The sequence below is a fragment of the Naegleria lovaniensis genome, assembly GCF_003324165.1.
Source record: "Naegleria lovaniensis strain ATCC 30569 chromosome Unknown tig025, whole genome shotgun sequence".
Taxonomy (NCBI): Eukaryota; Heterolobosea; class Eutetramitea; order Acrasida; family Naegleriidae; genus Naegleria; species Naegleria lovaniensis.
In genome coordinates, this window is record NW_025407847.1 from 378,098 (window position 1) to 399,883 (window position 21,786).

Here is a 21,786-nt window from a genome sequence, read left to right on the forward strand (position 1 = left end):
TCAATGTAGGTCAGTATACTGTGTACTGCATTGCCCGATTTTCATGAATGACTCAAGACCTTGAGAATGCAGTAATTTCTTTGATGCAAAAATAAGTTTCTTTTCACACACTCCAATTGAGGGAATTGTTTAATTTTGGAAAAATTCTAGAGTTGAATCAAGCATATTCAAATCCAAATCTTCCAATGACCAACCCATTAAAAATGTCTTCTCCCACTAGTGCTCTGGGTCCTTCGGCACAGCAGTCTGCAAATGTGACCATCTCCTCCTCACTCAAACTCACTCCCTTTCTCAAGATATTCCTCACTCTGATGTATTGGGAACCCTTCGTATTCGAGATGTTCTTTGGATGTATTGCCATGATTTGGCCAAATTCTCGATTCATGTTAGGATGTCTCATGCCTCAACATTTGGTTGAATTATTACTTGTTGAGGTTCCCATAATGACCTCACAACCACCACCAACCACCAACTTTGCAGATATGACCTTAACCACCAATAATGATATGAGAAATTTGGTCTTCTTCTTTATTCGATTAACTGGATTGTTGTTGTTTGCTTTTGGATGTCTACACCATTTAATTTTGAGACATTGCTATAAGGAAATGTCATTCTCAAATTTGGCTTACATGGTAGAGAGAGTACCACTCTTCCATTGGACCATGTTGGGTTTGTGTATTTGCAATATGCTCGATATTGGTTTGAGCTGGAATTTTATTCTTAAAGATACGTTGATTCCTGGTTTGATGGCCGTTGAGGGTGATGTGTTGGGAGTAAAAGTGAAGGTGTGGCCCAACCTCCAAGTGGTGGTATTCACATTGGTATCTTTCATCATTTGTGCCATGAGAATTGGTTTTTTATACGCCTATTCTGGTAAAGCGTTTGGTATTGGTAGTAGATTGGTAATGGAAAGACCTCAACAAGAGCAGCACATACGACGAGTTCATGTCGAGTAGGGTTAAGGTATTTGTGTGTCCGCAAAATATACCAGTCAACTATGCCAACAAATAAATGCTCACATCAAATTGTTTTAGAAGCAATAATTTATTCTGGAATACAACTAGTTAAAACATCTCTGTGGCAGTGAGTTTGCTACCGCCAGTTACTCCTTCGATCAAGTGCTTGAGACGAGTCTCTGCTGAACGAGTTGTTGAAATGATCTCATCTCTGTTAAATCTATCAACAGGTGTATTTTCAAGAATGTCACTGAGTTTTTCTGTAACTCTTTCCAAATCTTCTTGCAAGTATTCAAATAAATTCTTTTCTTGGCCCTCTTCGAGATAGTATCCGTAAACATAGGTGTATTTTAGATTACCTCTACATTCAATAAGAGTATTGACAGCTTTCTGAATATATTCTACGTCTACCCATGAACTATACTTATTCATTTGAGTCAATTCTCTCATCTTTTCTTCTGTCTTTTCACGCAATTGTCGTTCAAACTTTTGGGACTTGTCGTGGTTTGCATATCTGGTGAAATAGTGCATGTATTTTTCAAGAGCAGCACGAGCTGATTCTCGTTCATCTTCGTGCAATTTCTTCTTTAAATCTTCTGGTTTGTACTTGTTGCATTTATAGTAGCCACCAGTTTCGCTACCGTGACTGGTCCAATCATCCATACAAACCCAACAGAATTCGTGCTAGTTGGTTCAATATGCAACAGGATTTGTTTAAATACTTCCAATTTGAAGAAAGACATACCTTACACTGAGAACAAGTCATGTGGTTACATCCTCCATTCTTTTCAATTGATCTGTTACATTTTGGACAGTCCTATTGAGAATAGATCATTCCGATTTCGTTTTGTTATGATTGTTGAGTAAATAATAGATAGACCAATTGTATTTCCACAAATAATGAAAAAAAATGATGATGTGTAAGAGTCAACATGTGATATCACCTCCATGAATATAACATACCTTTGTGTTGGCTGTTAACCATGTTGCTGTTTCCGATTCGTCTTGTTCCTTCTTTTTCCAGGCTTTCAAATGTGCACAAGATGCTGGAACGTGAGCTTCACAAGAGCATTTGAAGCAAAACTTTTGGTTGCAATGACCACATTGAACAGCATCGACCGTGGTCTCTGGACAAAATACAGCTCTACCACAATTTGGTGTTGGACACCACTTGATTCTAGGATTGTCCTCAACAAAGCTTCTCACCAAATATTTGGAATAAATTTTGTAGCTATCGGGAGGAACCAATTCTTTCACTAACGCTTCGATAATAAGGTTTGTACATCCTCTCTCTAAGCAACTTGCTGTCAAGCAAGCATTTCCGTTATTAATCGCTGTGATTAAATGCTGCCTCCAACAGTCCTGGCAAAAATAGTGTTTACAAGCCATGGCTAACATATTTGAACCATCATAGGTATCAAAACAAACACTACACTCGTATTCTTTCCCAGGAACTCCTTGATAAATTTTGAAATCGTTCACGTTGATGTTGGCTTTCTTTATCACACGTTCCTTATTTTCGAAAAAGTCATTCCAAAGTTTTTCCTTGTTCCAATCGTAACTTCTCAAAAGTATACCGCAAGCACCGACAGGAACACCAAGAACGTTAGAAACTTCACTAACTAATTCTTGCTGTTGTTGAATTAACTGATCGGGATCGAGAGTAACAAATTGAATTTCCTTCATTGTGATTGGATTTTCTTCCAGTGCTGGAGAAGTTGGGGTTAAAATTTCAACCTCTTCTTCCTCTTGGAACGGCTCATCCTTTCCTTCGTCTAATTGTGCAAGTAATTCCTCTCTGGTAACACCCATCTCTTGCAACTCTTCCTCGGTCAACAATTCAATTTCTTCTCGGGTCAAGGTGGTATCACCATCCATAACATCTATATCATCGTTCATGTCAGACATCTTGTTGTACAAAAATTGATGAAGAATTTCTTGATGTTGTATATTAAAAAGCCAAAATTGTCGGTGATCAAAAATTAATATGAAGAATGATGGGCGACGGTATTTTTGTTTTTTTTTAGAATTTTTGATGTTCATTTCAAAAGAGTCTTTTACAATGAATGCCAGGAAGTTATAGGCTGGTTGTTGAATCCTGCTTCTCGTCTTTGAGCTGACTTCTTCTCAACCATTCTTTGGATAGTTTTAGGGAGGTCATTGGTGCAAATTTTTCAACTTGCATGGAAGAGTTGAAATTGTTGCTGTCGTTCATCCCTCCATCCAGAATGGTAATTGAGGTTTTGCTTGAAAATAATCCTTGTGGAGGAATATCTTGTAATCGCGATTCGTTTGTCATCTCAGATACATCATTTGGATGAATTGAGATTTTTGTGATTAGATTTTCGTTGTCTTCATCAAATTCTAATGAGCCATCCCCCAAGTACATTATTGGTTCAGATGCTTGGTCCATTGATGAGTTGAAATGGTTTGTTTTTCTGTTGGCTTGGTCGTTGGTCACTGGCTTTTGGAGGGCTTTGATTTTAATACCGTCCTTTGCACCAAATGAAAATTCTCTTGGGATGGTAATTTGATTTTTCCACTTGTCGCCAGTTTTAAAGACCTTTTCTTGTTCTAGCTTCTTCTCTCGCGCTTGTCTCTGTCTACTCAAATACTCATCAAAACCAAGTGGATCCCCAGAGGTTTTAGGAGATGGTAATTTCAATCGTTGGGTGTTTGGTGAAAACGTGCAACCTTCCATCTGTTTGTTTTCCGTCTCCATTCGTCCTTTGAGCAATTTCTGTCTTCGCCTCATTTCCCATATCATGGTTCTGTCTTCAATGTTCTTTCCTTTTACCTGTACTTTGTTCACGGTTTTAGCAACATCAGGAGTAAATGTGCATCCTTCAAGCTCCTTTTCCATAAGTTCCTTCTTTTTCTCCTCAATTTTCTTTTGGGCATTGGATGTTTTTTTGTACATTTCATACAGTCGCTGTTCGAATCCAATGTTTTGCTTGTTGAGCTCTATTTCTTCCGACTTTTTGTTAATCTGAGGTCGGAAAGTATAATGTGTATCATCAGAGAGTCTGGGTGATGATGGGGCTTTTGGAGCACCCGAAAAGAGTCGTTCCTTTGATGTGGTGGGCAATCTGGAGGCGATTTCTAAAGAAAGAGAATTCAGTTCGGGTTTATGAGTAAGATCTTTGTTTGTTTCGTTTAGTTTCCTAGGTGTGCTGTAATTGTACATCCCTTCAAAATGTCTTCTTTCAATTTCTTGCTGTTGTCTTAGATCATCCATTTTGAAACTCATCTCCAAGAACCTGTCATGGGCATTGTTACTTCTCAAAAGCTCGGCTGCGTGAGAACTGATCTTGTCGGATATGTTTTCATCGCCTTCAGAGTTGCTTTCCTCTTGTTCCATGGTCATTCTTCGTCTAGCCTTAATATAATTGACCAACCGCAGGGTTCGGGGATTCAACGTGCTTCTATTACAACGGAAAGATGCTTTCATTAGTACAATTCATCATTAGAAATAATGTAACGTACTTGTGTATTTCCTGTTCGTGATCATTAAGGTCCTGATCCATGATGAGTTTTGTAATATTTTTTATTTTTTACGACTGCCTTAGATCGCTCACTGCTCCAACACCATCTTTTCTTCGTTTTCCTTCTGCTCTTTCACGCAGTTTTGAACGAGTCGATCAAAGCTTCCAAAAATTTTCTCTTTATCAGGAATGTCGAGATTGGTAAGAATTGCTGGAATTTTTGACATGGTTTTGGGCAGCTTAGGAATGGGATTTTCTTTAGTTAAGTCCTCACTGGACATGCAATGAGCAAAAATACAACAATTTTCATCTTTCAATTTGCTACCTTGTACAAATGTTTTGTACCAAAACTCCAATTCTTTCACGTGATTAATATTAGAAGGATTATATACAATGAGACAGGCAGAAACATCTTTCAGTATGGCAGGCCAGCAATTTTCAAAATTTCGATCTCCCGATACATCCCACAATTCAACTGAAACTTTTTCCATTGATGGCATCTCTCGCTCGCATTCACAAATTCTCAATCCCATGGTTGGTCGATATTCATTTGAAAACTCTTTATATCCGCTCAGAAAATTGCAAACAGAGCTTTTCCCACTTTTCTTGGGTCCTACCACGAGAACCTTTACTGATTGCTCGGAAGTCATATTTTTTTTATGGTTTGGCTATTTGAACTACAATGGCGGGTTCGAGAAAGAAATACAAAGGGACTGACTGCTTTGACCCAGTATATAAACTGGCATGGAGCAGTCGACATCTTCACTGGATGTGAAGGAATAATAAGTGATAGGAAAAGTGCGTCGAGACACGTGTTTGACTACCAAAAAGCAAAAATAAAAAATGCAGACATTCTCGTCGACCTCACCAGCTTGCCCGAAAATCACCACTCAACGACGAACATCATCACCACTTCGCAGCTTCACCACAACTCTACTATTTATTTCCATCTTGATCATTGTATTTTTCATTGTGCAGTCACATCAAAATGTAGTAGAAAAACCGAAAAAGAGCCAAGATTCGGAACAAGAAGAAAGTAATACCAAGAAGGAACCTAAAGTCATCATATTGAACGCAAATGATGACGACAATGCTCTTGATGATATACCTGAAGATTTGAGAGACAGGCTTAAACTGGTTTTGGGTCAAATCAAAAATCAATTTGGTCAAACTAAAGATGATCAAACAGCAGCAACGAAGAGTACTACCTCCAACGTTGAAACGAAACCAGGTACAACACCAAAGCCCACATTTGACGAGATTAATTTCAATTTTGTTGCGGAAGATTATAATACCATTAGCTATGATGAAATCACAAAACCTCTCGACTACTCTTCATTCCTAGAACCAAATGAATTAGTACCATATAAACGAAAACAAGAAGTTCGAGTTACCTATCGGAGAAAACTCATGTCAAAAAGAATAGAATCAGAGAAAAAAAAGACTGCCCAAGAACCAACAGTCAATGAAGAAAGCTTGACGACTAAATTATTAGAAGCAAAATCAATTTTAAATCCCGACCTTGAGGTATATGATACTGAAAATGTTGCTAAAGCAATTAATATTTACGAGAACATAATTACTGAAGACAAATCGAATGCTCTAGCCATGTACAATTTAGCCACAGTTTATAAGGTATGTTTCAATTCATGGACATTTGACAGATATTGATCCAATTCATTTAACAGACTGATAAATTCGGGTTTAGAAATTTTACTAAGAGCAAAATGTACTATGTTCTCTCGGCAGCTTTAGGAAATTCCATGGCTCAATTTGAGGTTGCATTGCTCTACAGCAACAATTTAATAACTGAGCAAGATATTTCAAATGTAAAGCAATTCATGATAGATTTGTATGGACAACCATCAGAAATGAAGAAAAAGTATAACATCATTTTCAACAGTTTACCACAACAATTGGATAACACTGAATCCATAGCTCTACTTAATTTATTTTATAGCTCTTTAGACGGAACAACGGGAGCTAATATTGCACTTGGTTATAGACATTTGTTTGGTCATGGTGTTCCAAAATCTTGTAAAACTGCAGCCTTTTATTATGTAAAAGCAGCCGAAGATGTTGCAGCTGAATTTGAAGATAGCAAGATCCCATTAATTGATCATGTTCGATTGAATGACGAAATTGCAATTCATAACAAACAATCTCAAGAAGATATTATGGACTATTATCAATATTCAGCAAGCAAAGGATCTTCCTCTTCAATGCTTGTAGTTGGTTATGCTAACTTGTATGGAATTCGAGGTGTGGAACAAAATATAGATGCTGCTCGAAGACTTTTTGAACAAGCAGCAGAGGCAGGAGAATATGAAGCATATGGTGCCTTGGGTAACATGTTTTGGAAGGGTGATGGAGTAATGAGGAATAATGAAACTGCTTTTAAATACTTTAAAAAGGGAGCAGATAAAAAAGATGCATCCTCGTTGAATGGACTTGGAAAAATGTATTTGGAGGGAGCTGTAGATCAAGAAGGAAATGTGATTATCGAGCAAGATTATGAAAAGGCAGCTGGTTATTTTAACAAGAGTGCTGCCCTTGGTAATTCTGAAGCTCATTACAATATGGGTGTACTCTATATGGAAGGAAAGGGAGTTAAAAGATCGTACAAACAAGCATTCCAACATTTTGCTATTGCAGCACAACATGGACAAGTGCTTGCAAAATACCAACTAGGAAATATGCACCTTTATGGATTGGGCACTAACCCCAATTGCGATGTTGCTGTGAAATTCTACAAGTCAGTGGTAGAGAAAGCTTCATGGACCTCTGTCATGGAAACAGCATTTGAGAACTATGTGAACGGAGAAGATCAACATACTGCCTTATTGCTCTATATGCATGCTGCAGAGTTAGGAATTGAGGTTGGGCAAGCAAATTTGGCTTTCATGTATGACAGAGGATATGGTCTCGAAGAAATTATCAAGGGTTTGCCTGAGGAAAAACAAGAATTGTTAAAGTTCAAGGGAGCCATAAAGTGGTACCAACATGCTGCTGAACAAGGAAATGTAGATGCATACGTAAAAGTAGGAGATTATTACTATTATGGATCTTCAGCATTGACTTCATCATCATCCATTGAGAATTTGGAACAATCCTATGAAAAAAGTCTATACTTTTACAGAAGGGCAAAAGATTTGAATAATGCCCAGGCCATGTTCAACTTGGGATATATGCATGAACACGGAAGGGGACTCCCACAAGATTTCCATTTGGCTAAACGACACTATGACATGGCTGCCGAGGCTGATCCAGTGGCGTATGTTCCAGTCTTGTTGGCGCTTGGAAAGCTTTATGTACACTGGGGATTTTCTCTTGCTAAAGATTACATTTCTAGTTTATTTGGCCAAGATCAAAGTGATTCGTCAGTTATCGATGATGATGATGATTATCCTGCTTCATTTTCAGAGTTATTCAAGAATTGGATTGCCAGTTATGAGGATTATCTATTAGCACTACTCATTGGAGGGTTGTTGCTACTGATATTTGTGAGGTATATTGTCACTGTTCAACCCCCAACCAGGAGAGGAGCAAGAAGAGAGAGACAGCAGGTTGACAATGACGTTCATGGTGAAGACCAGCGAAATCAGGAGTAAATTTGGCTTTCCCAAATGAAATTTGACCGCCAAAAATTGATTTCTTGCACTACAAAATAAATCATAAAGAAAAATGTTGCAACAACGAGGCTCATACAACAACGAAGACATATTCGTTGGCCATACATCGCTCAACAATCTGCATATTCTGCTTCAAAATATTTTTCTCCCGTTTTTGTCGGATTCCTATTCCCAAGATGATGAAGCTCACAAGTACAGTGAAACACTTCAAAGTGTCCATTCCTTGAATTCTGATTTTGTTTCTCATCTCAAGAAGTTTAGTGGACAAGTGGGACATACGGTAAAACAATTATCGGGTGAGGTCATCATTGACCTGCCGGATGTTCATCTTGATGATCCGAAAACAGCTGCAGAAGATGAACACGTAAGTTTTGTAATTTTCTTTTCAAATTCTTGATTGATCCACTTTAAAAGATTGTTGCAAAACTGGAGGCCTGCCTAAGTAATTGGACTCAGTCAATCAACGCTCTCCTCGAAAAAGTTGTAAATCAAGAAAGAGAAGGAGAGGTAAGTTCGCTTTCAAAACGTTAAAAAAAACGTTCAATCATTTTTCTTTTTATTAACAGGGACCACTGTCAGAAATTGAATACTGGAGGTCAAGACATGCCTCTCTAGGAACAATTTGGGAATCGTTAAACAGCAAAACTGTAAAGAATGCAATTGAAGTTTTGAGAATTTATGATGCCCAGTTATTACCAGGATTTGATGATCAATTTCAAGAATTAACGAAACTATATATGGAAGCCAAGGAAAATGTAAAGTTTTTACAAACGCTTGAAAGGCACTTCAAGAATATTTCTCAAGCAAGGGGATCGTTAACAGCAATTTCCGATACACTGCCATCCATGATGAATGCAATTAGAATGGTTTGGGTCATCAGCCGCTATTATAATACAGATAAGCGAATGATTCCATTGATGGAACTAATTGCGACAGAAATTTGCTCAAAAGTGGCTCAATATATTAATCTCGAAAGTAGTTTAGATGTAAATAATTTATTCAACAATCCTCTGAAACTAAGTGAAAAACTTCTTGAAGGCGCCGAAGTTTTACAGAAGTGGAAGACGGTATGTATTTAGTATCAGCATGATCCACAAATTAACGCAATTTTTAATAGACTTACTTCCAAGTGAGAGAAAAAATAGAAAGTACGAGCAAAGATGAACGCTGGCATTTTGAAAAAGACTCACTCTTCGAAGAATCAGATTACATGTCCGAAAGATGTTACGAGTTGAAAGAGCTTGCCTTGTTTATTGCTCGATACAAAACTTTTTTAGGCCCTGAGCTAAGAAGTAAGTACTTATCATGATCCTAAATTTTGATTCTAACAAAATCAGATATTACTGGTGAAAGCGGCATAGACGAGATTTTGGAGAGGCTCAAGGATTTAATTCTACCATTCCAGCAAATATCTCATTTAATTTTTAACAGGGCATACCAATTGAAGTGGATTGAGGTTTTCAAACAATTCAAAGAAAATAGCGAGGAAATCAAAAATCAAACAAATCTATTTATTGACAAGAGTTTCAAAAAACTCAGATCTGCAGAGGGAGCGTTTAAATTGCTTCAAGATGTAAAAAAAATTAATAGTCAGGACAAAGATTCTATTAATCAGAAAATGATGCTCAAATCAATAGACATTCTCGAAAGATATGGAGAAGAAGTCGATAACATTTATCAAATTTTCACTAATGAAAAGAAGAATCCTCCACGAACTAAAAACATGCCTCCTGTATCAGGTGCTATTTATTGGTCTCACTCTTTATTTGAGAGAATTAAAAAGCCTATTGCCCTATTTAATGAAGCTCCAGACATGCTGAACACTGATGAGGGAAAGAAAATATCTTCTAAGGCATTCAGTATTGCAAAAGATATCAAAGAATTTGAGGAGTCAAAGTTCAAAGAATGGAAAGCAACAGTTACTGAAGATACAATCAAATATCTGAAGGGAAATATTCTTTCTAGAGAAGGAAACAAAATCATTGTAAATTTTCATCCAAAACTTTTATTGTTAATTCAAGAAACAAGATATTTGGACAAACTAGGAAAAAAAGTCCCTGATATTGCCCTCAACGTTACTCTACAGGAAGAAAAATATCACAAATACATTGAAAACTTGAAAAGTATGATTGATAATTTCACCACTGCTAAAGACTCTTTGGACTCTGCAGAGGAAAAAGTATTGACTCCACTTATAACCCGGTTGAAAAGGATTCTTGAGCCAGGATTTTCTGTTCTCAATTGGAACTCTTTGGGTATTGATGAATTCATCAAAAGATGTAACTCAGAAATTTCAGATTTTCAATCTATTGTGCAAAAGATGCAAAGGAATGCATCCGTTATTAGATCTCTCATTCAACAGCTAAGAAGTCCATTTTTAACAAAGCCTGAAATTAGAACTGGTGAGACCATGATGCCTCTTGCTGAGCTCGTAGAGTCCATAGAAAAATCTGTAGAGCAAAAGAGTGCAAGCCTTGCAAAGAAGTATAAAACCATTGGACAAACACTCTTAAAAATTGAAGGAGATCTCATCAACAGCAATGTTATTGAGAGTGAGAGCAAAGCTGCGACTGGAAGAGAAAAGATCCTCCAAGGATATTATGCTCACTGGGAAAAGCGTATTTTTAAAGCACTTGTTAAAAATGTGTCTTCCAGCATTGATGAGTTGATGGATCTACTTTATTTGAATAAGAAGAAAAAGAACCAGCAATTGGTCACCAAACGTCAGGTACCTTTGATGAAGGTGAGCGTTTCCCTTTATCACAAGTCTATTACTATTACTCCTGACTTGGATGACATTTCAGATATGTTGGATAGAGTTGTAAATTGCTCTGTCAATGCTACCAAACAGTTTGTGAGATGGTATAGCGGAACATGTCATGAAATTACGAATATTGAGGTGAAGACTGAGAAAGATGATCAAATAGATCCTCAGGCCATCATTGCCAATCATTTTTCATTCTTTAATGATATTTTGCAAATACCTGTCATTACAAAAAAGATGCTTTTATTGAATAACGGTGTTCAAAAGACACTAACTTCTGTTCAGCGTTATGTACATAATTATTCTAAGTATCAAGAGTATTGGAAAACCCCAAAAGAAATGGCCATGGAAAAGTTTGGCAGCAAAGACCCATCTTGGGATAGCTATTACAAAAAACTAGAAGACTATCATAAGTTGCTTGAAGATATTCACTCTCACTCAAAACAGATTAAGGACTTGGAATTCATTAGAATTGACTCTACATCATTTGTGAAATCGTTTACTGAGGAGTTGAGAAAATGGATTGAAGCTATGGCAAAGTTGTTGAATACAAACATTAAACCAAAACTACTTGCTCTGAATGAAAGAATTGACAAATATAAAGAAGGATTAGGGCAAGAAATTGTTGAGTTAGACGATCTACGAAAAGTATTGTCAGTGATGGACGAAGCAAGATCAAACTCTGTAGACATAGAAAGAGATTATATGGAAGTGGAAGATATTTACCATACCATGCTATCCTATTCCGTGAAAATACCTGCCGATGAAATAGACCTGGTTTATTCATTAAGAATGAAATGGAATGCATTGTTATCGTCAGCCAAGGAGATGGAGCAACAGCTTGTTCCACAAAAAGAGAGATTTACATCAGAAACTCGCAACAGAGTGGAACAATTCAAGATTGAAGTTGTTCAGCTTAAGGAAGAATTCGAGCATGGCCCAGGTAATCCTAATGTTCAACTCGAAGATGGTCTATCTCAAATGGAACTTTTGAAAGAAAAGCTTGAAGAAAAGAAGAAGATAAGAGATTATCTTGTTCAATCAGAAAAGTTGTTTGATCTTCCAATAACTCCATATCCAGATTTCGTCCAATTAGAAAAGAAAATATCAAAGATTGGAAAGATTTTTGATATTTTTGGAGATTGGCAAAAGAAAGTTTCGAAGTGGTCTCGTACACTATGGGTGGAAGCTCCTATCGAAGAAATGACAAAAGAAACTGCAAGATTCTCTCAAATATTAATCAGTAAGAAAGAGTTTCCTCAAGAACTTCAAGAATTGCATGCTCACAAAACCTTTAAAAGCAAAGTGAAGCATTTCCAAAAAACCATAGAACTTCTGTCTTGTTTAAAGAGCGAGGCACTGAGAGAAAGACATTGGGAACAACTAATGCAGGCAACAGGTAAAAATTTTGACATCAACCCCTCAACATTTACCTTGAAGAATTTGATTGATATGAACCTCTATGAATATGAAAATAGTATCAACGAAATTACTGAATCTGCCAACAAAGAACTTGATGTTGAAAATACAATCAAAAAGGTTGCTGAAGTATGGAGAAACAAAAAGTTTGAACTTAAAAAACATGTGCGAGATAACGAAGATAGAGGATTTGTACTTACAGCCATTGATACCATTAAGGAGCAGCTCGAAGAAGATACAGCAAACTTGGCTGCCATATCTGGAACTCAACATTCCATTCCATTTGCGGCTGAGCTTAGCAAGTGGGAAGGCAACTTATCCAAGATTGATGAAGTAACTTCATTATGGATTGATGTCCAAAGAACATGGATGTATCTTGAAATTATCTTTATTGGATCTGAGGATATCAAAGATCAGTTGCCTGAGCAGGCTAAAGCATTCAAAAAGATCGACAGTGAGTGGGCAAAGATAATGAGTGAAACGGCAAAGAATAGGACTGTCCTCGAAAATTGTTGCCAAGGAGACAATCGATCAGCAATTTTATCGAGTCTTCAAGTGAGACTCAATGAATGCCAAAAGGGATTGAATAACTACCTTCAATCAAAAAGAAATGCTTTCCCTCGATTTTTCTTCATATCTGATGAAGAGTTATTAAGTATCTTGGGTAGTTCTGACTTGAACGCAATTCAAAAGCATATTGGTAATCTATTTGAAAACGTTGGAAGTTTGATATTTAAGCCGAATACCAACCTTGTAGTAGGTATGAGATCTAAAGAGGGAGAAGAATTCAATTTTGATAAACCTGTACGAGCAGAGGGATTTATTGAAAAATGGCTTACTGCAGTTCAAACTGAAATGAGAAAAACACTTAAAATCATCATGAAGAAAGCTGTTTATAACTATCCTTCAAGAGATAGAATTGAATGGGTCAAAGAAAATCTAGGAATGATTGGATTATGTGGTTGCCAAATTTGGTGGACATGGGAGGTGGAAGACGCTTTTAGAAGAGTGAAGAATGGAGAAAAAATGGCAGTTAAAACTCTTGCAGTTCAATTAACTAAGCAACTGAACAATTTAGTTGACGAAGTGAGAACACCTCTCCAATCTCAGATTAGAAAAAAGATCACAACTATGATTATTATTGATGTCCATGCAAGAGATATTGTCGATAGACTTGTAAGAGACAGTATTCTTGATGAAAGAGAATTTGACTGGGAAAGTCAACTCAGATTTTACTGGGACAAGTCTGCCAATGATGTCAAAATAAGACAATGTACAGGTGAATTCGTTTATGGTTATGAATACATGGGTCTCAATGGCAGACTTGTTATTACTCCATTGACCGATAGATGTTTCATGACTTTGACGCAAGCACTTACCTTCAACCTTGGTGGATCCCCATCAGGCCCGGCTGGTACTGGTAAAACGGAAAGTGTGAAAGACTTGGCAAAGAGTATGGCTCTTATTTGCATTGTATTTAACTGTGGTGAAGGCCTTGATTATAAGGCTATGTACATGAACTTTTCTGGATTGTGTCAGACAGGAGCATGGGGATGCTTTGATGAATTCAACAGAATTGAATTGCCTGTACTTTCTGTTGTTTCCACTCAAATTAGAGAAATTCAAAGTGCCCTCAAGTCTAAAAAGGAAGAGTTCAGATTCGAAGAAATTGATATTAAGCTCGATAGCAAGATTGGTATTTTCATTACAATGAATCCTGGTTATGCAGGCAGAGTTGAGCTTCCTGACAATCTTAAGGCTTTGTTTAGACCATGCGTGATGGTGGTTCCAGACTTGGAAATTATTTGCGAAATTATGTTATTCTCTGAAGGATTTAATACTGCCAGAGTTTTAGCAAGAAAAATGACCAAATTATATGAACTTGCAAAAGGACAGCTCTCAAAGCAACACCATTACGACTGGGGTTTACGTCCATTAAAATCGGTCTTGGTCGTAGCAGGTAGATTGAAGAGAGAAAATCCAGACAAGAGAGAAGATGAGTTATTAATGAGAGCTTTACACGATATGAACGCACCCAAGTTTGTGTATGAAGACACACCACTCTTTGAAGATTTGTTGAATGATCTATTTGTGAATATTGCATATGAAAGAGTCACCTATCCTAAACTCTACAAAGCAGTTGAGGAGAGTCTTGTTGAGAAGGATCTCAAACTTCTTGAAGATGGATCACAAGTTGACAAAGTTATTCAAATTTATGAAACGCTTGAAACTCGTCACTCTGTTATGATAGTTGGAGAGACTCAAGGTGGAAAGACTGTTGCTTTCAATACTCTATGCAGTGCATTGAAAAAGGCTTTTAATTTTACCGTTAAACAGTTAGTTATGAATCCAAAGGCACAAGGTATTGCAGAGTTGCATGGTGTGTTGGACAAAGACACAAGAGATTGGACGTACGGATTATTGTCCTACTACTTTAAAGAGCTCAACCAACCTTCAGAAAAAGCCCATGCAGAACGAAGATACCTTGTTTTTGATGGAGATGTTGATGCTGAATGGGTAGAAAATATGAACTCAGTCATGGACGATAATAAGGTGTTGACATTGCCAAATGGTGAAAGAATCAGTTTATTGTATCCGTTGTGCTCACTTCTTTTTGAAGTAGGCAACCTGAGAGTAGCTTCTCCTGCAACAGTCAGTCGTTGTGGTATGGTTTATGTAGATCCAAAGAACTTGGGTTTTGAACCTTATATTTGGACATGGCTGAATCACAAATTGAAGAAAGATCATCCAGAAAAAGTGGAAGTTCTACAAAGATTGTTTGAAAAATACGAGAAAAGTTGTATTGAATATGTATTGAAGGGTATTGATCTAGATGGATCTTTCACAGAAAGGATCAAAACCTCTGTAGTCATGAATTCTGTTTCATTTGTTTCACAACATTGCAATATTTTAGATTATATTTTTGCTGACCCTGAACAAAACACCGACGATGAAAGAGAGCTTGAATGTCTTTTCATATTTGCTCTAATTTGGTCGGTTGGTTCTGTAATTATTGATTCGGACAGAAAGAGGTTTGATGATTTTGTAAAGAAGATTACAAAGTGGAAGCCAGTTGACAATGGTGAATCCCTTACTGATCACTTTGTGGGTGCAGGATGTTGCCCATCCAGATTAACCTTGTATGAATACTTCTTTGATGTTAGGAATCATCAATGGAAGCCTTGGAAAGTGATAGTACCAGTCTATCAACCACCGACAAATGGACGTTTTTCAAGTATCATTGTTCCAACCATAGATACTGTTCGCTACACTAGCTTCCTTCACACATTTGTCACTTTGGGCAAACCAGTTTTATTTGTTGGATCTTCAGGAACCGCAAAGACTGTCATGATCAAGAACTTTGTGAAGGATGTTACAGAAAAGAATGAAAAGCTCACAAGTCTCTCAATCAACTTCTCAAGTAGAACTTCCAGCTTAGATTTGCAAAGAACAATAGAAGATAACATTGAGAAGCGAGTCGGAGATAATTATGGACCTTTACAACAAAAGAAGATGATTGTTGTTATCGATGATATGAACATGCCAAACTTTGACAAGTATGGTACCCAACAGCCAATCGCATTACTGAAATTGATGTTAGAAAAACATGGATTTTATGAACGTAAAACTCAAAATCTTGCATTCATGAAATTATTGGACATGCAGTATGTTGCGGCCATGCAACCTACATTTGGTACAAACGCTATAGATCCAAGAATCCTCTCAAAGTTCAATATTCTAAACATTTCCTTCCCATCCGATTATTCGATTGAACATATCTATAACTCAATTTTAACTCATCATCTTAGCAACTTTTCTCCTGAAATCCAAAATATTGGACCAAAGATTACTGCTTGCACCATCAAACTCTACAAAAATTTAGTTTCAAGTCTGCCTCCTACTCCTGCCAAGTTCCACTATTTATTTAACCTGCGGGACTTAAGCAGAATTTATGAAGGATTGTGCTTATCCACAATCGACAAACAAAATGAAATTGCTAAATTTGTTAGATTGTGGAGAAACGAGTGTCTAAGAGTTTTCCACGACCGATTAATTTCAGCTGCTGATAAGAACCTTACTATTTCGGCTATTGAAGAGGAAGTGAAGTCATCCTTTGGTACCGTTTCAGAGCCAGTACTAAAGAATCCAATCGTATTTGGTGACTTCCTTGACTTCCAGGACCCAAACAATGCAAGACTGTATGAAGATCTTGTCGACTATGACAAGATTAAACCTGTAATTGAAGATGCAATTAATATTTATAACGAGAGGCCTGGCGTTAAAAAGCTTGATCTCGTAATGTTTGAAGATGCTCTTGAACACTTGACAAGACTATTAAGAATAGTTAGAATGGACAGAGGAAACGCCTTGCTAATTGGTGTCGGAGGATCCGGAAAACAAAGTTTAAGCAGACTTGCATCATTCGTAGCAGGTTATGAGTTGTTTGAAATTAAGTTGACAAGAGGATACAACGAAACACAGTTTAGAGATGATTTGAAATCACTATACAGAAAGCTTGGAGTTGAGGACAAAAAAGTTTTGTTTCTTTTTACTGATGCACACGTTGTAGAAGAAGGATTCCTCGAATTTATCAACAATATGTTATCATCTGGTGTTGTTCCTGCACTATTTGAAGACAATGAAAAAGAAGAGCTTTATTCAAGTGTTGCCAAAGAGATCAAATCTACTAACATCATTCCAAGCAAAGAAAATATGTGGAATTACTTTATTAACAAGTGTAGAAATAATTTGCATATTGTGCTGGCAATGACGCCTACAGGCAGTACTTTGAGAGTAAGATGCAGAAACTTCCCAAGTTTAGTTAGTAGCACCACCATTGATTGGTTCACATCTTGGCCTGCACAAGCCTTGAAAGAGGTGGCCAATCAATTCTTGTCTGATGACTCTGTTCCACAAGATTTGTTAGAAGGCATTAATGAACATATGATATTTGTTCACCAAAGTGTAGAACGATATAGTTCCAGATTTGCTCTTGAATATAGAAGGTACAACTATGTCACACCAAAGAATTACTTGGACTATATTAACACTTACAAACGTCTTCTGTCTGAAAATAGAAACAAGATTGATGAAATGATTAAGAGATTAGAAGGAGGTCTCAAGAAGCTAAGAGAAGGAAAAGATGAAGTAGAAGAAAGAAAGAAAGAGCTTTCTGAAGCTTCTGCAATCCTAGAGAAAAAGTCTGTGGAAAATCAGCAATTACTTCAAGTGATTTCTGAGAGATTGGCAGAAGCCTCTGAGCAAAGTAAGCTCCAACAAGAGCGAGAAGAAGAAATCAAGAAGGAATTGGAAAATATTCAAAAGCAAAAAATTGAAGAAGAAGAAAAGCTTGCAGTGGCAGAACCTGCAGTTAGAGCAGCAGAAGAATCCTTAAAGAAATTAGACAGAAATGCTATTACGGAACTTAAGGCATTTGCAAGTCCTGCACAAGTTATTCAAGATGTTGGTGCGTGTATTTATATTCTACTCGAAGATGAAACTCCTTCTCAAATTACTTGGGTAAATGTAAAGTCGATTATGACTGAAGCCTTCTTCAATCGACTTGTTTCGTACGACAAAGGAAGACTGACCTCTAACAAGATCAATCGTATTGAACAAATATACAAAAAGAATGGAGATTCCATGAAACCAGAAGAAATTGGCAAAGTTTCAAGCACTCTTGCTGAAATTGTCAAGTGGGTGAATTCAATGCGTGAATATTATCAAGCCATGAGAGTTGTTAAACCAATTAGAAAGAAGAAGGAAGAAGCAGAAAAGAAGTTAGCATCCTTTACTGAACAACTTTCTACAATCAAGTCCAAATTGGAACAGCTCAAGCAAGATATTGCAGAGTACAAAGTTAAATATCAGAGTGGTCAAGAAGAAGAAAAGAATTTAATGGAGAAGAAACAAAACATGGAAGCTAAATTAATTGCTGCCAATAAGCTTATCGAAGGGCTTGGATCTGAGAGAGAACGATGGGCTCAACAAATTCATGACTTGTCTGAAAAGAAAAACAGACTCATTGGTGATTGTTTGATTTGCTCTGCCTTTTTGAGCTATACTGGTGCTTTTACAGTTGACTTTAGAAAAGAAATGATCCAAGAATGGTTGAATGAGGTAAAAGAAACCAACATTCCAATCACTTTCCCATTCGATATCGAGGATATTTTAACTGATGACGTGCAGAAGAGTCAATGGGCTTATGAAGGCTTACCCTCAGACAAAATTTCAACACAAAATGGTATATTGACAACCCATGCATCTCGTTTTCCAATTTGTATTGATCCTCAATTACAAGCTGTTAAGTGGATCAAGAATAAGGAAAAGCATATCAAGGTTTGCTCATTTAGCGACTCTGATTTCATGAGAAAGATTGAAAATGCAATGAAGTACGGTGAAACCATTCTCTTTGAGAATGTTGATGAAGAAATTGATCCAATGATTGATCCTGTGCTCGATATGGAGACTCGAGGAAAAAAGAGAATTGTGAGAATGGGAAGTGATGAAATTGATGTAGATCCAAAATTCAAGCTTTACATGTGTACGAGACTGTCTAATCCTCACTACACTCCAGAGATTGCAAGTAAGACCACCATTATTAATTACAGCGTCACTGAGGAAGGTCTTGAAGAACAATTATTGAATATTGTTGTGAATCATGAAAGACCAGAGCTTGAAGAAGCCAGAAGAGACTTAGTGCAAACAATGAGCGAAAGTAAGGCTCTTCTACAGCAATTGGAAGCCAAGATATTGAAAGAGCTTAACTCCTCTAGTGATGGTACTCTGATTGACAACGTGGAGCTGATTAAAACATTGGAAGAAACAAGAAACAAAGTCCGTGAAATTAACACCAAGATCATTCAGACTAAACAAAATGAAAAGGACAACTTCAAAGCTAGACAGGGTTATAGACCAGCGGCTAAGAGAGGAACCATTCTTTACTTTGTGCTTTCCAGTCTATCTAATATCAACTCCATGTATGAATATTCGTTGTCCTCATTCTCACAAGATGTGTTTGAGACATCACTCTCGAGAAGCCAACCATCAAGAATGCTTGAAGGAAGATTAGATAACATTATTGACTATTTGACCAAGTCGGCATATAGTTATACATGTGCTGGTTTATTTGGTGTACACAAGTTATCTTTCTCCTTACAAATTGTGCTAAAAATCATGCAAAGCGAGGAAAGACTTGATCCGCTAGAATTCAATTTCTTCCTTAAAGGTGACATCTCTATGGGTCTTGAAAAACCAAATCCTTTCCCTGAATGGATTGCTGACGGAGGATGGAAAGATTTGCTTAAACTGTCAAAGATATCTGAATCGCTACAAGGTCTAGCAGATGATGTTGTCAATAATCCAAAATGGAAGGAATGGTATGATGCTCCTGAACCAGAAAAATTACCACTTCCATCAGAAAAATTCCAGTCGGCAAGCTCATTCCAAAGAATGTGCATTCTTCGTTGCCTTAGACCTGACAGGATTGTTGTTGCTGCAACTAGCTTTATTGCAGAGGAGATGAAGAGCGAATACTTTGTTAAACCTCCAGTTCTCACATTCGATAATATTTTCAACCAAAGTTCCAAACTTTCCCCTATTGTGTGCATGATCAGTCCTGGATATGATCCTGCAAATGACATTATCAAACTATCCAATGAATTAGACAAACGTGTCAAGTACATTTCTCTTGGTGAAGGTCAAGGCGAAAAGGCGTTAGCACTATTGGAGAAGGGTATTTCTAAGGGAATGTGGGTACTGTTGCAAAATTGTCACCTGCTAGTCGATTGGATGAAAAATGTCGAACACATTCTTGAGAAATTAGATAAGGACAAAGTTCATGATGAATTTAGACTTTGGCTTACCACAGAAGTCACACCAAAATTCCCTATTGGAATTCTTCAACGATCTCTCAAAGTTGTGACTGAACCACCCAATTCTTTGCAACTCAACATGAAATCAACATTTTCCAACATTTCTAACGCTGAGCTTGATGAATGTACCCACAAGGCATTTAGACCTTTGGTATATGTCCTTTCCTATTTCCATGCTGTTATACAAGAACGAAGAAAATATGGAAAGATTGGTTGGAACATTCCATACGATTTTAACAAGTCTGACTTTGATGTTAGTTTTAGTCTTATCAAGACCTATCTCAATAAGGCAGCAATGTACAATGATCCAATCCCATGGGATAGCTTAAAATATCTGGTCGGTGAAGCCATGTACGGAGGCAGAGTTACGGATAAATTCGACAGAAGAATACTTACAACCTACCTCAATGAGTACATGGGAGACTTTTTGTTTGATACTTTCCAACCTTTCAGATTCTATTCCGATGATGAAATTACCTACGAGTTACCACCAATGGAAAAAGAAAAGATGGTAGGAAAACAGAACATGATTGTGTCATTGGGAGTTGAAGACTTTATGGACTTTGTTGAAAAGAATATTCGTCTGACCAACTCTCCATGTGTATTTGGATTGCATCAAAATGCAGAAATTGGATATCTCACCAATTCCACTTCCAACTTGTGGACGGACCTTATTTCACTTCAAGTAGGTGCACACAGTGGAGGATCCAAAGGTGAAGGAGAAGAATATATCAAATCAGCATTAAGTATCATTCCAGAACCATTCGATCGAGAAGAAGTTCAAGCAAAGATCCTTCAGAAATCGTCCAAACTTACACCTATTCATGTCGTTCTCTTGCAAGAAATTGATCGTTGGAACACTCTTGTTGGAGTCATGAAGCGATCACTCATTGATTTACAAAAAGCTTTAGCAGGAGAAATTGGTATGAGTGAAGAATTGGAACATTTGAGTAATGCCATAAACATTGGTGTGGTACCCAAGTTGTGGAAAGATTACGCTCCTCAAACCAAACTCAATCTATCTTCATGGCTAGAATATTTCAAGGAAAGACACAAGCAATATGTGGAATGGATTCGAACAGGTGAAGATCCAGTAGTAATTTGGTTGAGTGGATTGCATGAACCAGTGTCCTATATTACTGCTCTTGTTCAAATGACTTGTAAAAAGTACAAGTGGCCTCTCGATAGAACTACGGTCACAACACGAGTCACAGAATTCTCCCATTACACAGATATCAAGACCAAGCCAGTCGATGGATGCTACGTGAGGGGATTGTACCTTGAGGGAGCTGCATGGGATCCAAAATCTCATTGCTTGAGAACTCAAAAGCCAAAACAACTCAGAGAAGAGTTACCAGTTCTCGAAATTATTCCAACAGAAAACTCAAAGGTCAAAGTACAAAATACCTTCCATGCTCCAGTCTACTATACTTCGGATAGAAATGATGCTGGAAACAAGGGTCTAGTTTTTGAAGCAAATTTGCAAACTGAAGAGCATGATAGTATTTGGTCACTGCAAGGTGTTTGTATTACATTGACTTAGATATCCATTAAATGTTTCTTTCTGTTCAAATGTAAGGGTGATAATTAATTATAAATATTGACACGTACTTGATTTTTTGCTTTCATGTGAAGCTTGGAAAGAACAACTTGTTT

At 37.2% G+C, this 21,786-nt stretch overlaps 6 protein-coding genes across 6 annotated transcripts; 3 read left to right on the plus strand and 3 right to left on the minus strand.

Moving 5' to 3' along the window:
- Positions 1-203: 203 nt before the first annotated feature.
- C9374_005815 (uncharacterized protein) lies at positions 204-956 on the plus strand (the record flags this gene model as incomplete). Its single annotated transcript, XM_044695607.1, has 1 exon — positions 204-956. The coding sequence occupies one exon, from the start codon at positions 204-206 to the stop codon at positions 954-956; it is 753 nt and encodes a 250-aa protein (XP_044547702.1).
- A 108-nt stretch (positions 957-1,064) lies between these two features.
- C9374_005816 (uncharacterized protein) lies at positions 1,065-2,864 on the minus strand (the record flags this gene model as incomplete). Its single annotated transcript, XM_044695608.1, has 3 exons — positions 1,065-1,640; positions 1,702-1,773; positions 1,920-2,864. The coding sequence occupies 3 exons, from the start codon at positions 2,862-2,864 to the stop codon at positions 1,065-1,067; spliced, it is 1,593 nt and encodes a 530-aa protein (XP_044547703.1).
- A 169-nt stretch (positions 2,865-3,033) lies between these two features.
- Positions 3,034-4,323, minus strand: C9374_005817 (uncharacterized protein; the record flags this gene model as incomplete). Its single annotated transcript, XM_044695609.1, has 1 exon — positions 3,034-4,323. One exon carries the CDS (start codon positions 4,321-4,323, stop codon positions 3,034-3,036), a length of 1,290 nt encoding a protein of 429 aa, XP_044547704.1.
- A 207-nt stretch (positions 4,324-4,530) lies between these two features.
- Positions 4,531-5,091, minus strand: C9374_005818 (uncharacterized protein; the record flags this gene model as incomplete). Its single annotated transcript, XM_044695610.1, has 1 exon — positions 4,531-5,091. The coding sequence occupies one exon, from the start codon at positions 5,089-5,091 to the stop codon at positions 4,531-4,533; it is 561 nt and encodes a 186-aa protein (XP_044547705.1).
- Positions 5,092-5,284: 193 nt separating this feature from the next.
- On the plus strand, positions 5,285-8,052 carry C9374_005819 (uncharacterized protein; the record flags this gene model as incomplete). The annotated part of the gene is made up of 2 exons (XM_044695611.1): positions 5,285-6,076; positions 6,130-8,052. 2 exons carry the CDS (start codon positions 5,285-5,287, stop codon positions 8,050-8,052), a joined length of 2,715 nt encoding a protein of 904 aa, XP_044547706.1.
- A 73-nt stretch (positions 8,053-8,125) lies between these two features.
- Positions 8,126-21,673, plus strand: C9374_005820 (uncharacterized protein; the record flags this gene model as incomplete). Its single annotated transcript, XM_044695613.1, has 5 exons — positions 8,126-8,437; positions 8,488-8,580; positions 8,640-9,140; positions 9,191-9,365; positions 9,411-21,673. The coding sequence occupies 5 exons, from the start codon at positions 8,126-8,128 to the stop codon at positions 21,671-21,673; spliced, it is 13,344 nt and encodes a 4,447-aa protein (XP_044547707.1).
- Between the last annotated feature and the right edge of the window lie 113 nt (positions 21,674-21,786).